Source organism: Mobula birostris, chromosome 4, assembly GCF_030028105.1.
Source record: "Mobula birostris isolate sMobBir1 chromosome 4, sMobBir1.hap1, whole genome shotgun sequence".
NCBI classification, from domain to species: domain Eukaryota; kingdom Metazoa; phylum Chordata; class Chondrichthyes; order Myliobatiformes; family Myliobatidae; genus Mobula; species Mobula birostris.
The window spans coordinates 41,907,588-41,926,571 of NC_092373.1; the positions used below are offsets into that span (position 1 = coordinate 41,907,588).

Consider the following 18,984-nt stretch of genomic DNA (forward strand, 5'->3'; position numbering starts at 1 on the left):
CACTCAATGCCTCTGCTGAGAAAGGCAAACATGCCACTCAGCTTCTTGACAACCCTATCCACTTGTGTTGCCATTCAGGGAGTTATAGAATTTCACTTCAAGCTCCCCTGGTACATTGATGCTCCAAAGTGCCCTGCAATTTACTGTATACTCTTCTCCTGCATTGGCCTTTTCAAACTGTATTGCCCTCACTCTTGCCCAGATTGAACCTCAACCACCACTTATTTTGAGATGGAACACGGAACAGGCCCTTCCAGCCCACTGAGCCTCACCGCCCAGCCACCCACCTATGTAACAGCGGCCTAATCACTGAACAATTTACTATGACCAATTAGCCGACTAACCAGTAGGTCTTTGGACTGTGGGAAGAAACCCACATGGCTCACGTAGAAACTTCTTACAGACGGTACAGGGACTGAACTCTGAATTCCGGAACGCCCAAGCTATATTAGCGTAGCACAAACACAAACGTCTAATTAATCTATTTCTCTATTCTCTACCCAAATGTCCAATTAATCTATATCGGGGTTTAAAATGAAATAAAAAAAGTCTGGAAGAACAGAGCTGGGTTCACATCCCTTTACTTCAGCAGTGGTCAAGGAATTGGCCAGACTGCTCACAGGAAGCAGTTGCTCATTTAAATTCAAGGCTATCAGCCTTCATTTTAATAGTCATTCTATATTTAACCAGAGATGGCAGAGTGCCCTGGCCTTGGGAAACTCAGCAAATGATTGTATTCAACAAAGGCTGAATCCCCTTAGTATTTAACCTTATAGTACTACTTGTACAGCAGAGGCAGCCAGCTTCCTTCAAGAACAATCTACCAGCAACAGTCCCTCTCTCACAACCATTATCAGAGGTCAACTTCCCTCAAAAAGGAGCTCTCCTCTCCCACCACCCACATTAATTTAATTCTCCACTCCTCTCGCACTCTGACCTCTTTCTTTAGCCTCCTGCAGCGCTCGGATAAAGCCCAGGAAACATCATCACATTTTTCAACCACGTAAGCTAATGCCCTCAGGATGTCATGCTGAATTCAACAATAAAAGATAACAAGTCTTTACAGTTTGCGCCAAAGCTCGCCAATTCTGATGAAGAACCTTCAGTCTAAAATATTAAATAAAATCAAAGCACTATTAATACTATAAATGGGAACCAAAAAACAGAAAATGCCAAAAGACTCAGCCACTTAGAGAGCATTTGTGGGAAATCCTAATGAAGAGTTTTGACCTGAAATGTTGACTTTTACTTATTCCACAGATTTTGAGCTACTGAGGTTCTATCGTCTATAATATTAACTTGTTTTTTTTCTGATGAATTTAGTAATTGGATATGAATGTAAGAGGTATGATTAGTAAATTGATGGAGTTGCGGATATCGGGGGAGATTATCCAAGGGTACAGCAAGATATGGATCAAATGTGGAACTGCGCAGAGCATTGGCAGATAGAATTTAATCCTGACAAATATGAATTCTGGGGAGTCAAACGGCAGTAGGATATATACAATAAACAGCAGACTTCTAAAAAATATTGATGAATGCTGGTACCTCTGGGTTCAAGTCAAAGTTCCCTGAAAGTGGCTGCACAGGTGGAGAGGATGGTGAAGAAGGCATACGCTTGCTTTCATAGGATACGGGACAGAACGTAAAACTTGGACGGTTATGTTGTAACATTACAAAGCACTGATTAGATCACATTTGGATTACTTTACGCTATAGAAAGATCATGGTTACAATGGAGAGTGCAGAGGAGACTCACCAGGATGTTGCCTGGATTGGAGGATATTGGTACAGGAGAGGGATTAGATTGGTTGCATTTGTTTTCCTGGAGCAAAGGAGACAGAAGGATGACCTGACATTGGTAAATGCAATTAAAAAAAAGGCATGAAGGACTGGCTGGTGGTGCAATGACATCAGCGCCAAACCTGGGAGCTGAGGTCCCCCGGGTTCGAAGCCAGTCAGGTCCGCTCCTGAGTACGCTTTCCATCCGTACCTGGTTGAGTGTCGAGATCGCAACTCGACCTCGTAAAATAAAAGGGAAAAAATACTGCGAAAATGTCTGTGTGAGGAGTTGCGCGCCACACAGTCTCTCTCTCTCTCTCTCTCCCGTTCCATGCCTTGTAAAAAGCCATGAAAAAGACATCATGATGGACGTGCACACGCACAGACTTGCACGCACACAGGCACACGCCAAAAAAAAAGGCATGGATAGGGTAGTAAATCTCAAAGACAAGAGATCTTGCAGATGCTGAAAATCTAGAACAAGAAAGGGTAGGATGGATAGTTAGCAAATTTTCACCATGCTCAGAATGTCAAAAACAAGAGGGCGTAGATTCATGGTGAGCGAAAGGAAAGAGTTTAAAAGAGGGTTTGATGGGAATGTATTTTGTTAAATCATAAAAAGTGGCTGGTTGTATGTGTTACTCGGGAGAGAGGAGCACCCCCAGCTGCACCATACAGCCTTTCTTGTTCTTCTCATCCCTTTAATGGAACTTAAACAATCTCGTTCTCTAATATTTTCAGGTTCAGATGGAGGGTCATTGACCAGAAACTGTTTTTCCTCTTTACAAATACTGGATGACTTGGTTATTTCCAACAGTTTCTGCTTTTATTTCACACACAGTTACCCACTCTTACCCTAAGCCATCTCTACCTCATTAGTGCACCCCACTCACTGTCCCGCCCCACAAGGATCCCGCACCTTCCTGCACATCAAGAGATTTCATAGCCTGTCAACCCCTTCACAAGATCACAAGACAAAGGAGCAGAAGTAGACCATTCGGCCCATCGAGTCTACTCTGCCACTCCACCATGAGCTAAACTATTCTCCCATCTAGTTCCAATTTCCAGCTTTTTCCCCAATATCCCTTGATACCCTGACTAATTAGATACCTATCAATCTCTTCCTTAAACACCCTCAATGATCGGGCCTCCACAGCTGTATGTGGCAACGAATTCCCTTCTTGTTACTTCCTTACTCAATGTATTGAATTTGTGACATTGGGGCTGAGATTTCCATAAATGAGCATTATAGGGCACAAATACCACACTGTATTGCCCATCCCTCATGATCCCCCATTGCCAACACATCTGAATGAAGGGTCTTGGCATCAGGAAGCAGCTATCCCATTGCCCAAGGTCTCCAGCACACCAAGCATTGTTACATTCTGCAGATTCCCAACCTTCCAACAGCACGCCCCTGCCCAGGAATCCGTCAAGACTAAAAGTGGTCACTGGCGGTCAGAAGCTGCTAAAACATTCTTTTGCTTTCTCAATACTACAATTAATTGCAGTACTGTCTATGTTTTATACACACAGCCAGAGACTGCTGAATGCAGTAATATGAGTAATACTGTACAATCATTCAAGCTGAGAACTATGTTCTCCTAAAGGGAAACCATGAGACCATAAGATCTAGAAGCAGAATCAGGACACCTGGCCCATTGAGTCTGCTCCGCCATTCCATCATGGATGATTTATTATCCCTCCCAACCCTATTCTCATGCCTTCTCTCCGTAATCTTTGACACCATGACTAATCCAGAGTTAATCAACTTCAGCTGTAAATAAACATAATAATGTTGCTTCCATGGCCATCTATGCCAATGAACTGTACAGATTCACTACCCTCTGGCTGAAGAAATCACTCATCTCTGTTTTAAATCAACCTCCCTCTCTATTCTGGGGCTGTGCCCTCTGGTCTTAGACTCACCCACAATAAGAAAACATTTTCTCCATATCTACTATATCTAGGCTTTTCAATATTCAATAGGTTTGAATGAATATCCACCCCACTACAGGCCCAGAGCCATCAAATGCTCCTCATACATTAACCCTTTCATTCCTGGAATTGTTCTCATGAACCTCTGGACGTTCTCCAATCTCAGCACATCTTTTCTTAGGTAACTGCACACAATACGCAAAGGGTGGTCTGACCAATGCCTTATAGAGTCTCAGTACTATCACCTTGCTCTTAAATTCTAGTTCTTTAGAAATGAACGCTAACATTGCATTTGCCTTCCTTACCACTGACACAATCTGCAAGTTAAAATTTAGTGAATCACAAACAAGGCCTCCTAAGTTGCTTTACACCATTGATTTTTGAACTTTCTCCCCACTTAGAAAATAGTCTAAGCCTTTATTCCTTCTACCAAAGTACATGACTATACATTTCCTTATACTATATTCCACCTGCCCATTCTCCCAATCAGATTAAATTAAGTCCTTCTGCAGACTTCCTGCTTCCTCAACACAATGTACTCCTCCATCTATCTGCATATCATCTGCAAACCTGGTCACAAAGCTATCAATTCCAATGTAGCCTGAAAAGAAGTGGTCCGCCATCACTACCTCTCCAACGTCATTTTCCAGTGGTCCACTATCCACTCTAGCCTTTCTTTAATTCTTTATATATCTGAAAAAGACAATACCTTTTTTAATACTTTTGGTGAGGTTACCTTCATATTTCATCTTTTCTTTCTGCACGTTTTTTTTAGTTGCCTTCTAGTGGTTTTTATAAGTTTCCTGATCCTCTAACTGCCCACAAATTTTTGCTCTATTAAATGCTGTCACTTTTCCTTTTATGCTGTCTTTGACTTCCTTTGTCAGCCATGGTTGCCTCATCCTCCTTTCAGAATACTAGTTCATTTTTGGGATGTTCCTATCCTGCACCTTCCAAGTTGCCCTCAGAAACTCCAGCCATTGCTGTTCTGCTGTCATCCCTGCTAGTGTCCCCTTCCAATCAACTTTGGCTTCCTCCTCTCTCATGCCTCTGTAATTCCCTTTACTCAACTGTCATACTGATACATCTGACTTTACCTGCTCCCTCTCAAACTGTAGGGTGAATTCCATCACATTATGATCACCGCCTCTCAAGGTGTGAGTTAGGCATCTGGATAACATGACCTATCCATCGGAAATGGTGTAGTGAAGACGCTGTTCATGTTAACCTGTTCCAGTACGCTGGTGTTAGTGTGTCTGTCCTTCCAGCTGATTCTCAAAATCTTTCATAAGGTTCTTTGGTGATATTGTTCCAGAGCTTTCAGGTACCTATTGTAGGTGGTCCATTATTCAGCTCTGTACAGTAAAGTAGGAAGGACAACTGCTCCATAAACCAGAAATTTTATTTGGAACTGAACATCGCAATCTTCAAAGACTCTTTATCTTAAGCTTGCGTAGGTTCCACTAGCACTACTCAGGGGGAGGTTAATCCCCGAGTTAATGTCTGCTTTTGAGGAGAGAATGCTGCTTAGGCAGGGGAAGTGGTCTACATTTTCATGGGTGATATTGGCATCTTTTATGGAGGGCTGGATAAATGGCTGGCTTGCCAGTGGCTGATACAGGACCTGTCTTTTTTTTATATTCAAAACAAGGCCCAGGGCTCTATATGCCTTGGCAAAGGCATTCATTATACATTAGGAGATTTTTCAGAGTCTGTTGTGATGGTGTTGTTACCCGCATACTGAAGCTCCATGATAGTGGTGGCACTGATCTTGTTCCTGGCCTTGAATCAGTTGAAGTTGATAAGCCTGCCGTCCATTCTATATCTGATTGGGACCTGTCAGAGAAGTCATGGGGGAGCCTCCCTCTACGAAAGAGGTCCATGATGCCACCAGGAACCGGAAAAGCAACAACGCGACTGGTTCTGCCAGGATCCCAGCAGAGATCTGCAAGAAAGGTAGACCAGCACTCCTGCACCACATACAAGCCGTGCTCCTGAAGGTCTGGGAAAATAAATAATTACCTTCAGAGCTCAGGGATGCTCCAATAGTGACCATATACAAAAAGCGAGGCAATGCAGACTGTGGCAATTACATAGGTACATCCCTCCTGTCACCAGCAGGCACCTTGCCAACCGACTCCTTCCACTGTCTGAAGTACTCCCTGAATCACAGTGCAGTTTCTACCCATCTAGAGGCACAGCAGACGTGATTTTCATAGCATGCCAATTACAGGAAAAAATGCTGCGAACAAAAGCAACCCTGGCACTTGGCTTTCATAGACTTGACAAAGGCAGTTCATACAGTCGACCACCAAGATCTCTGGCGTACACTATCAAGACATAACTACCCTGACAAGTACTAATGAATACTGAGGTTACTGGATGACTGCATGTCAGCCACAGTACACAGCAACAGTGGTGATGAATCTAAACGCTTCACTGTCAAACAGGGCTACATCATTGCACCCACCCTATCTGCCATCTTTATCACTGACATTCTTCACCTCATTGGCCTGCCACACGGAATCTCAGTCGTGCGTACTAAACATACAACCCAGGCAGAGGAACTGAAGATTGAAAGTTGATTGATTTAGAGCTGTGATGCTTATGGACAGAACTTAAGAACCCAGCAGCATCGGGGAATCTGAGCATGGCCTGGACATGAACATCCTCATTACATTCAAGCTGAATATTTTTCAAGTAACAACAGGTGGTATCTGAGCTTGTCGGTGGAAATTTGGTGAAGGATGAAATCTCAGTGCCAGAGCAACAAATTCAGGGAATTGAGCAGGAGAACGTTGAAAATAATAAAAGAAAGTACCCAATCAGCTATATAACTGGATTGAGATACAACTGCAGCTGGGAATAGCACAGTGCTGGTGGGACCCTGCACTGAAGGGAAGTGTGTTGATACCTTTGTATAGTTTAGGCCAGACCCAAGCAATCAGTGCCAGCTGCGAATGAAAACAATTATTTATCCAAGAGACAGATGGCACTTGAGCTGTGCCTAGCCACACAATGGTGTGTGTGTAGTGAGGGTAGCGCAGTGGGCGAAGCACATGTCCTCAAGGTGCACCTCTGCTGACTATCAGAAGGGAGGAGATGTTATTTCTGATCTGCACAGACTGAAGTCTCTCGGTGAGGAAGTCAAGGATCCAGTTGCAGAGAGAGGTACAGAGGCCCTGGGGTTGTGGAACTTGTTGGTTACTACTGAGGGCAGGATTGTTTTGAACGCTGAGCTGCAATCAATAAACAGCAGCCTGATGTAGACATTACTATCTCTGAGGTAATTCAAGGTCGAGTGTACAGCCAGTGAGATTGCTCTGGTTTTGTGGCGATATGCAAATTACAGTGGGCATCATCATAAAGACTACAGATCCATGACCCATTCCTGGTGGCTTCCTTGTTTTTTTGGTTCAACTCTAAATTTCCTGATGTAGATTCCTAAATCACTTATCAGACATCTTTCTCCTTCCCACTACAAACGAAGGGTGTCTTTAGCGTCTCAGTTCTTTATGCTGGCATTCTTCTCAAAGTCCCCCCTGCACCTTCATATCCCCCGCTTCATTCTTTGAAACCCCATTTCTTTGAGCAATACTTTAACAAATTGTTCTTTGTCTTTACGCTTAGTACTTGGTTTATTTGGCTTCTGTGAAGTGCATTGGAATGTTTTTCTACGGTAAGGGTGCTCTAAATGCAAACAGTATTGAACTACATCCTGTACATAAGAAAATACCAAAGAACTGCTCTGGTTTTTAATTTAATAGCATTTCGGATATTTTCCAGAAAGATGGGCCAGCTTTTGTGTTTCTCGCCATGCTTCATATGCTGTAGTGATTTTGACATGAGCATTAAAATATTTTAGCTTCTAAAGAAATATTGCAATAATTGATTGAGGAACTGTTCTGGCTCATTGACATTTGTATTGATGAACAATGGCAAGCAGATCAGTAGGAATGAAACCATCAAGCTAATAATAGCTCCAAACATCCATCATGCATCTCCGCAGCATCCAAAGTGATTTTATAAATAAGCATCAGCCGAGTACAAAGTAGTTTTAGCTTGCAACTGCAAACAGAGCACAGAAAATCCTTTAGTTTTGTGGAATAACAGGTCAATGGCAAATGCCATCTCTCTGGCCCTACATTATTGCTTAGAACACCTGGAGAATAAAGATCTGCAGCTGGATCTTCAACTTCCTCACAGTCAGGACCCAGGCTGTAAAAATAGGGAACAAGCTCTCCTCTACAATCACTCTGAGCACCGATGCCCCACAAGGCTGTGTACTCAGCCCCCTGCTGTACTCACTGTACACCCATGATTGTGTAGTCAAGTTTCCATCAAACTCAATATATAAGTTTGCTGATGACACCACAATTGTAGGCCGTATCTCGGGTAATGATGAGTTTGAGTACAGAGAGGAAATTAAGAACCTGGTGGCATGGTGCGAAGACAATAACCTATCCCTCAATGCCAGCAAGACGAAGGAATTGGTTGTTGACTTCAGAAGGAGTAGCAGACCGCACGACCCCATTTACATTGGTGGTGCGCAAGTGGAACAGGTCAAAAGCTTTAAGTTCCTCGGGGTCAATATCACAAATGACCTGACTTGGTCCAACCAAGCAGAGTTCACTGCCAAGAAGGCCCACCAGCACCTTTACTTCCTGAGGAAGCTAAGGAAATTTGGCCTGTCCCCTAAAACCCTCACTAATTTTTATAGATGCACTGTAGAAAGCATTCTTCTAGGGTGCATCACAACCTGGTATGGAAGTTGTCCTGTCCAAGACCGGAGGAAGCTGCAGAAGATCGTGAACACAGCCCAGCACATCACACAAACCAATCTTCCGTCCTTGGACTCACTTTACACCGCACGCTGTCGGAGCAGTGCTGCCAGGATAATCAAGGACATGACCCACCCAGCCAACACACCTTTCGTCCCTCTTCCCTCTGGGAGAAGGCTCAGGAGATTGAAGACTCATACGGCCAGATTTGGGAACAGCTTCTTTCCAACTGTGATAAGACTGCTGAACGGATTCTGACCCGGATCTGGGCCATAACCTCCAAATATCTGGACCTGCCTCTCGGTTTTTTTGCACTACCTTACTTTCCCTTTTCTATTTTCTATTTATGATTTATAATTAAATGTTTATTATTTACTATTAATTTGTACTCCAGGGAGCACGAAGAGCAGAATCAAATATCGCAGTGATGATTGTACGCTCTAGTATCAATTGTTTGGTGACAATAAAGAATAAAGTATGAATAACATTTATAATAGTGGCATCTCAAAACTGCAGGTTTGGGCTGAAATTAAAACACTACATATTCCTTAAAACTGCTGCAATCCAGTAATTGGAATTCACAAAATCCTCGTGATAAGTCAACACCTAAGCTTATTGTTTGCTAACTTTTGGACTAATCATGAATTTTTAATCTGTGAAAGTTTCTTTCATGTCATCTTGTGGTATAGGACAGAATATTAAAAAGAAGGCAGCTGGAAAAATAGGTGACCATATATATGGATGCATGTTTGAAGATTCTTTGAAGATCAAGAATTAAGGATCAACTTGATTCACCATATGCAATTACACATATTAGGAATTTATTGTGGTGTGTTGGCCAGGGTGCAACACGCAAAACAACTTTCAACAACTATAAAAAATAAAGAACAATATAAAGTTAGAGATTAAAATATAGACATGAAATAAAATGTGCACAAATGGATAGATACCAGCATGTCTTTGCAGTATAAAAAGCAGTTTAAAGTATTTACAGTGCAGTGCAATAACGAGGGTAAGAGAGGAGGTGGGGGGCTAACTAGAATGGCTGATGCACTTTATATTGATTTTATATTGATCATTCTAACTTTGGTTACGACCTAACAAGCCTAGTCCAAGTGATACGTTCCTACAAATATCTACCTGAACAAACCCTCAAGGTTAGGGCAGCTTATAGCACTGGTAAGCACTAATCTCGCTGTTCCAAGGTCTTGCTACCTCAATTTACTGATTATTTACTCTCCTTGATATTAAACACTAATTTAGAAAACAGTGAGTCATTTGTTATTTGAAAAGCTGACGGATATTTAACAGGCACCTCCAGTTCCTGACTCTATTTTACACAATATCAAATGGTTGCAGGCTGTCAGTACTGACATAATCATTTCAAATACAGTGAATTCTGGTTAACTGGACCATCGGCTAATCTGTCTTCTTTGTAATTGTATCAATGTTAGGCCCAGAATAGATCTTGAGAGATGTTGACACCCAAGACCATGAAATTGCTCATCCTTTCCAATTCTGATCCCTCAATGAAGTCCACAATCAGTTCCTTGGTCTTACTGACGTTGAGTACAAGCTTTTTGCTGCAACACTACTCAAGTAGCTGATATATTTTATTTCTGTACATCCTCTTGCCACCATCTGAAATTCTGCCAAACAATAGTTGTATCATCAGCAAATTTATAGATGCGATTTGAGCTATGCTTAGCCACACAGTCATGAGTGTAGACAAAGAGTAGAGCAGTGGGCTACACATCCCTAACGTGCACCAGTGGACGGAGGTACTTTCAAAAACGCCTGGTGTGGACGCCTATCGTTTTTACGTGAGACCGGCATTTTCAAAATTATCTGGTCTAGTGTAGATGTAGCCTCAGTTTGTGAAAAAGCAGATGCTAATCACTGCACCAGCTTTAATTTTGCTCAAGACAATGGGTTGTTTTAGACAAGCTTACTTTAAATTGCTTAGTTCAAGGAAGCTTGCGGATAATTTAGATGGACATTTAGCACATCATTAACTGTTGTGGTTTTAAATTGGGAAGTTTATGCACTCAAAGAAATTAGCTTTACATCATTTACAGCATTAATTGCGAACTGTGAACATTAAGCTGAGGTCCATGTCTCCAAAAGAGGCTTTTATACCATCTGTTAAAAGGATGTCTGAGGAAATACATGCATCTGAAGTCATCCAAGTGGAGAAGAAAATGGTATAAATGTAAAGAGCAGTTCAATCTTATTAAGAATGGGGTAAGGAACATCAAGAAATAAGAAAGAAACATACAATGAGTGAGAACCCATTCCTCCAGCTTCACTTTCTACGACGGACAACTTGCTTATCTGCAACTATTTGGTACCTCTTTTTAGTTTAAAGGAATTCTACCTATGTTTTGGACAATAAAAGAGGACTGAGTGTTCTCATAATCTAAATCATTTGTGCTTTGTGCTTAATGTTTTGTGTTTAAGAAATGTATTATGATTTGCAAATGTTTAAGATATAAATCCTCTGTGAGTTTTAAATGTGTTTTAAGAGTGTTGCTTCGATTTAAACGTGTATCATTAAAAATAAGTGAACTATGTTTTCAACTATTTTGTTGGCTATAAGTATCTTCTCCTTGACAAGGTGAGGCGACCCCCACTTAAATAGTGGATATTGGCAGCTAAACTCGCAGTGGAGAATAAACAGTGAAGTAAACTAGTCTTTGAAGATTTGTTAGTTATAGTATAATCTCCTGTTAGTGAGGCTGCTCGCGACTATTTGTATCTGATACGGCTCAAGGACTTCATTTGAGTTTAGAACTTTGTGGTCAGCAAACCCAATACCATCACATCGTTAGCATCCAAAGATCTATCAATTTCTGTCTCAAATACACTAAACTACGAGTATGGCTCGGCATCATAGTTGAAATGGACGAGGTGAGAGAAAGAAAGCTGCTTTTGTGCTGTGTGTTTCTATGATTCTGACTAAGCCTCCAAGCACATTGTGTAATACTCATTAACCTTGCTTCTCTTGGCAGACAAGATGCCACACAACTTGTAGCAGCAACAAATCAGCAAGGGTCAGGTCAGCTGCCTCACCTTATCCCACTCCAGAGTGCATGCCATACATGGAGCGTCTAAGAAAGAGCCAACAGCTAGAGGCAAGTGCAAGATCACTGGAAGACTACAGTACCACTCTTCCTAATCCTCCTCCTTCCCTCCCTTTATTTTAGAAGCTGTTCTGGTTTTTGTAATTTAAACATAAGAAAACATGCTAAACAATCTATTTAGAAGATCAGTAGCTACTTGAACAGCAGGCCCACATTAAGTTTAACTACTTTCTCTTGTTCAATCTGAAAGGACTGGGGTTAATGTTTTTTGTGAGTTGACTGAGAAACCCAAGATTTGACCTTGGATTTCCCCCAGCATTTCCTGTGCAGCAATGTTGCTCGAGATGGATTAGGAACATGGCCTTACTGAGGCTGCACAGTGCTTTCAGGTGAGCACCAATCAGAGCCTGATGCTTTTCTGGTATCATCTGTTAAATGGTAAAGGTGCTCCTCTCTCCATGACCTTGCAAAATTAAAGTGTATATTGGATATCCATCTCTTTCCATTTGCTCTCCCCCTTCCTCGCTGTTTCAGACTGTTTCAACAATACCACCTGCTTTTCCGATGCAGGGTGCCCTAATCTCTTTTCTATCCCCATTACATTCCTTCATTCATAGGACCCATATATGGTGGATGGTATTCAGGTAAATTATCTCATCGTTACCCATGCATACATGCAGCTTGGCAAAAACAAAAAGATGAGGAACATCCAGAAGGATCGATGAAACCTCCAAAAATCAGGAAGAGGCACTGCCCATCCATGGCCCTGATTCTTGAGGTTATTGGTGATCCATCCCTGCTCCTGGGTCACTGCCTTTTCAGGTCTCTGTAATCTCCACCCTGCATTTCTGTTTCACATTGGCCAAAGCTGCAGCCCATCCTTTCCCTTTCAGCTCCACACCTGCCTTCTCCCTTTAAGGTCCAACTGAGCCACACCCAAAGACTCCAAATTGGCCTGAGCTTCAGCCAGCCGTTTACCTCCCAGGTCTGCCTACACCGCACCGTGCCAACACCCTTTCAAATCCGCTCGTGCTCCCTCCTGCCAGATCGGCTCCCAGTTTAGCATTTCCCCTCTGGAGCGTCCTCCCGTCTGGTGCGGCAGGGTGATGAGCAGACTTGGCTCAAAAGCCTGCACCTCTTCACCTTGCACGGCCACCGTGCTCTCCTTGTGGCTAATTACTGTTGTGCCTTTGGTGCTTAGTTTCCCTCCACTCTGTGTGTTCCTGCATTGGCCTCCATGGACTGCCTGAGTTCACCCTCTCATGTCCATTATCAGTAAGAGTTAACAGAGTTGAGTATGCCGGAATATTCCAACAGCTCAGTCCCAAAGTTAAAACAAAATTTCTAGACAATATTGTAACACCATCGGGGGAAAGACATTAAAGTTACAAATAAACACGATAAACTTTGCAAATTCTGGAAATCCAAAACAACGTGCAAAATGGTGGAGGAACCCAACAGGTCAGGCAGCATCTACAGGAATGAATAAGCAGTCAATGTTTCAGGCCGAGACCCTTCTTCAGTACTGGAAATGAAGGGGGAAAGATGTCAGAATAAAAAGGTGGGGGAGGGGAAGGAGGTTAGCTAGAAGGTGATAGGTGAAGCCAGGTGGTTGGAAAAAGCAAAGGATTGGAAAGAAAGGAATCAGATGGGAGAGGAGAGTGGACCACAGGGGAAAGGGAAGGAGGAGGATTACACATGTCTAGGAGTTATGTTCTAAACAGTGCAGCGATAGTAAGAAACTGCAGTAGCAATGAGGCACAATGAATATAAAATACATCTGCAATAATTTTCATTACTGATAATATGCCTTTTTCCAGAGATTTATCCATTTTACGTGGTGATTGGCTGTCCTGCTACAGAGAGGATGTTAGAACCATCAGGTTAGTTGCATGGATGCCTGATTGAAAGGTAACGAGCTTTATTGGACAGGGGGAAGCTTTGGCATCAAATGTCACTGACTAACTCAACACATACAAGTGCTAGTCAGCCACACTGAACACTGAACCCCTGAGAAAGACATTTGCAGTGCAACTTTCAACAATTAGCATCAACTCCGTTTTAATGACAGGATGAAACTGCAGCATGTTCAGACAGAGCCGATTTGAAATAGCAAACAGGACTTGTGCAGTGCTCAGTCCCTAGAACTATCCATGCCTTTATGCTGGACTAGACAGTGTCTACATTGTGTTCAGGAAAGCTCCCATGATAGCCTGAATTTTTCTGGCACCATTTGTAAAATGGTCAGTAGAGTGCAGCCACCCCCTATTCCAATTTCAATTTCTATATGGGAGCAATTTTGTAGCAGTTTTCACAAAGCCATTAAAAGTCCACAAGAACTCGAGCTTCAAAGTAACAGAAGCAAATCACAAATCAACTGAGAAACTCTACCAGTATAATCCTTCTTCCACTTTTCATTTCTTCCACTCTTCCATTTCAACACTGCCTAGGTTTAGCTTTAAAACAGCTATGAATGAAATTGTTGAGAAATTTTATATTGTAGGGGGGCTATAGATTTCCACTTTATTTAAAAGGAGTTCGAGATACTCCTAGGATACTCTAAGACCTCAGGACATAAAGACATAGGAGCACATTCAGCCCATCAAGTCCACTCTGCCATTTCATCATGGCTGATCCCAGATCCTGTTCAACCCCATAACCTGCCCTCTCAGCATATCTCTTGATGCCCCACCAATCAGGAATCTATCAACTTCCGCTGTAAATATATCCACAGACTTGGCCTCCACAGCAGTTTGTGGCAGAAGATTCCTCAGACTCGCCACTCTTCAGCTAAAAAAATTTCCTCCTTACCTCTGTTCTAAAAAGCCATCCCAAATTTTGAGGCTGTGCCCTCTAGTTCTGCACACCCCACTAGAGGAAACATCCCCTCCACAGCCACCTTATCTAGCCGTTTCAACATTCAATAGGTGTCAATGAGATTCCCCCCGCATTCTTCTAAACTCAGTGAGTACAGGCCCAAAGCTGCTGAACGCTTCTCATGTTAACCCCTTCATTCCTGGAATCATCCTCCCGCACCTTCTCTGAACTCTCTCCAATGAGAGCAACATCCTTTCTGAGATAAGGGGCCCAAAACTATTGACATAACTCCAAATGCAGCCAGACTGGAGTCTTATAAAGCCTCAGCATTATCTTCTTGTTTCTATATTCTACTCCCCTTGAACTAAATGCCAACGTTGCATTTTCCTTTTTCACCACAGACTCATCCTGTGAATTAACCTTTTGGGAGTCTTGCACCAGGATTCCTAAGTCCCTTTGCATCTCTGATCTTTGAATCTTCTCCCCATTTAGATAATAGTCTGCACTGTTGTTCCTTTTACCAAAATGCATTTACATTTCCAAACACTGTATTCCATCTGACACTTTTTTTTTAACCAATCTTCCAATTTGTCCCAGTCCTGCTGCAATCACATTGCTTCCTCAGCACTACCTACCCCTCCACCTATCTTTATATCATCCGCAAACTTTGCCACAAAGCCATCAATTCCACTATCGAAATCATTGACAAACAGAGTAGCGATCCCAATGTTGGCCCCTGATTTTATTTTATCTGCTTGAATCATTTTTTTGTCAAAAAGAGAAAAGTCCCAGAACGTGACTAGTTATTTTCAAAAACCTTACCTCTTTCCCTAATGGCATTCCACTTCCTAATGCACAAGTTAAGCCAATCACTTTTGCTACGAAAGTTTTGAAGGTGAGGTATTCTTTTAACACCACTCCACGTAGGATCGTCTTCATCTCTGGTATCCCAGAACCTGTGAGAAAAGAACACACATTTTGTGTTCAGATAGGACCCAGAAGAATGGTTTGTATTTTAATCGATAATGAATATATATTAAAAGTACGAGTAAATAAAACAATGCTTACTACAACAGAAGACTACCATTGATAATGTTGACTTTAAATAGTATTAGTACAAACATTATTGCTTCAGGCCATGAAGAAGGACCAAAAGAATGCAAACCCCATATGCTTACTAATGACCTAACGGTTCCCCACAGTAACAAGACATGATGCAGCACATGATAATGCTCACGACATTATTTGATCTGAATTCAGTATTTATCTGCTCCATCTCTTTGCCCCATTTTAGAGTTCAGTCTAAACAATTAGAAAAAGTTTCATAACCAGGATAAACAGTCCTTCTGCATAAATTTTTATGGGATCAGAGCCTGACTTAATATTCCTCTTCTTAAACAAGTCCACATTTAGTCTGTTATCAACATTTTCTGCTGTAACTGAAAACAAGTGAATCTTGCATGACTGAAAGGGGAAGTGGGCTCAGGATTAATACCATTTTGGAGGAGGAGGGGGGCCATCCCAAAACATGCTTTACTATTTAGCAAGATAATGTCTGATCCATGTAACCTCAGCTATGCATACCAACTGTTTACAACCTTGCTTATCAACCACTTAGCAACCTTTCGTGTGAAAATTCAGTGCTTTCCTACTTTAATTATTGTCATTGTAGGGTCATGGAAACCTATGCATAGAACCCCAAAATAAATAACGATTATTGCAATCCAGTCCATAACATTTAAAGTTGGTAATGGTTGTTTCGTTAATTGTTACTCTGTTAACTTCAGTGACTAGAGAACATTCAGTTCCCCCATGCTAAGAACATTCAAATGCATGATTCCATTTTGACCAGAGTGTTGTTAATACAAAATCTCATCAAGAGGTAGCTTAGCAAAAGGCTTCCTGGCAGCAGTGAGAGCTTTGTGAGTTCACGAATTGGTTTATAATCCACCTTTTACGCATGGAATTGACAATGAGGTTTACATGTAAAATGACAGAATGCACCTGGCTGACATAATTTGTTTTCTATTCATCGAAAGCAAGGTGATAAAATGTTTAACGTAAAAATCAAAACTTATTAAGCTCAACATTATTACTATTGCGAAGAAAACACCCAAGAAACCAAAAACTTGCAGATTCAAGGAGGATAAATGCAACATTGGCATTACCCTCCACTACCACCCCCCCCCCCCCCAACCATCACTCCCATACCATCATCACCATCAGCCATGGAAAGTGTGTAACATTGAGATTTTGGACAAGTGTTTAAAACTGATTTGTTTATGTGATGTGGTTATAGAAGTTGTTAGTGATATTGTCATTTATAGTCCTTTCCTTATATCATAACTGATGAAACAGTATGAAGTCAACCACATAAGTATTTCTGGAGCTATATACATAAGCTGTGCCTATTCTATCTCTAAACATCACAGTGAACCAGGCCACATTTTAGTACATTCTGATAGATTCAGCATTACCGCTGATGGAGAATTACTTTTTTTCCCCAATTTCAGTATTTATCACCCAAGTTCATCACCCAAGCTTGGATACCACATCTGCCAGTGTCTATTCAAATCTCATAGGAGGCATTGGTGACTAGTCTATTAGATCAGTTACTATTTTATATCCAAGCATTCATTCCCTAACACAAACACAAGAGATTCTGCAGATGTTGGAAATCTAGAGTAACACATACAAAATGCAGGAGGTCAGAGAGCATTTATGGAAATTAATAAACAACCTCCCCCCCCCCGCCACCCACCTGGCTTCACCGATCACCTCTGGCTCGTACTCCTCCCCCTCCACCCACCTTCTTACTCTGCCTTCTTCCCCCTTCCTTTCTTCCAGTCCTAGTGCGGGGACTAAGCCCAAAATGTTGACTGTTCATTCCTCTCCATGGACCTGCTGATTTCCTCCAGCAATTTGCATGATTCCCTAACACAATTTAAGATTTTAAAGATGCAGGCCCCACAAAACCAACAAAGTTGAAGTCCAGCATCCAGCTCTTCGAGAGACACACATTAACCATCCTGACTACTGTGTCAGTATTTAAATATTAACTGACATGTGAAACATCATGTATTTGTGGCCACCAAATCTTTACATTTGTCCAACAAATCAATATGATGAATACTTGACAACATTCAGATAATCTAGCTGCAAGCTAAATGTCTGAACTCCAGCATTTTGCTTTTTCTAAAATGTATTGCAATGTAGGGGCAGTTAATGGCTGATAATTATTTATAAAGTCTGCTCTCATTCTTGTGAAATAATGTTTTTGCAAAGCAAAAAAAAGGCCATAGTGGATACACGAGTTATCGAAGACCAACGCTTAAAAGCTGTTTGTAAATACTTCGAACAATGGGAGTCAGAATTACAGGAGTAGGGCACAAGCAAGTCTAAAGCCCAGACAGAATACAACATGAGACTATTTTGTCACACCACAAGATCCAGTACTGTACAGGATAGAGTTACAATCAGTAGAGATATAGATACTTAATACATATTGAAAGGTAGAATTTTAAAATTGTTTTGGGCTTTTTAAGTTACTTCTTAAAATAAAACTTTGTAAATAACGATGGTATTACAATAACGATGGCCCAATAAGCGAAGGCGATGGAGTAACTCTTCTGCCAAGAAAGTCCGGTACCTAGTCTGCCACAAGAGGTGGGCCAATTTCATGCATGCAAGTTGTAGTTGTCCATTGTTCACTGCATATTTATCTGGAGAAATTATTTTGTTGTTTTTTGGTGATGTTGCAGTAGTTAGTCCCATATGCCAGCATTTGGCCTGTAACATCTTAAACCTCTCCAATCCATGTACCTGTCCAAATAATATTTTAAGATTTATTATTGTAGATGCTTCAAACACTCCCTCTGCAGTAGATTCCACTTACATGCCACCCTTTGTGTAAAAAAAAACTGCCCCTCAAGTTCTTATTAGACCTTTCCCCTCTCAGTTTAAATCTATGCCTTCTAGTTCTCGATTCCCTAACCCTGGGAAAAATACTGAGTTATTTCTCCCGACACATGTCCCTCATGATTTCAGTTACCTCTATAAGATCACATCTCTGTCTCCTATGCTCTAAGGAATAAAGTCCAAACCTGTCCAGCTTCTTTCTACAGCTTAGTCGCTCAAGTCCTGGCAACATCTTTATAAACCTTTCCTGCATTTTTCTGATTTAATAAACCTTTCCAATAGCGGAGCAACCAAAACTGAACACAATACTCCAACTACATCCTCACCAGCAACTTCACCATCACCTCCTAACTTTTGACTTATGAAGGGCAGAATGCCAAAGTCCTGCTTCACCACCCTATCTATCTGTGACTCTTCTTTTAGTGAGCAATATACTTATATTGTACTGCAAGGTCCCTCTGTTCTACAAAACACCCCAGAGTCCTGCCAATCACTGTGAAAGTCCGGCCTGGACTTGACTTTCCAAAAAGCAACCCTTGTCATTTATCCGAATTAAACTTCATTTACCATTCCTCAGCCCACTTACTCAGCTCAACAAAAACCCTTTGTAATTTTTAATAACCTTCTTCATTGTCTGCAATAGCATAGATTTTAGGTATCATCTG

The 18,984-nt window shown here is 41.6% G+C and overlaps 1 protein-coding gene across 5 annotated transcripts in view; it reads right to left on the reverse strand.

Annotated features, from left to right (window-relative positions):
• The window catches only part of LOC140196298 (chloride channel protein 2-like), a 558,437-nt gene that overhangs the window by 259,895 nt on the left and 279,558 nt on the right, over positions 1–18,984 (reverse strand). For all 5 annotated transcript variants that reach the window (XM_072255256.1, XM_072255259.1, XM_072255257.1 and 2 more), the window contains one exon: positions 15,224–15,357. In XM_072255256.1, coding sequence (XP_072111357.1) covers positions 15,224–15,357 — 134 coding nt within the window. The remainder of the gene's footprint in view (positions 1–15,223; positions 15,358–18,984) is intronic.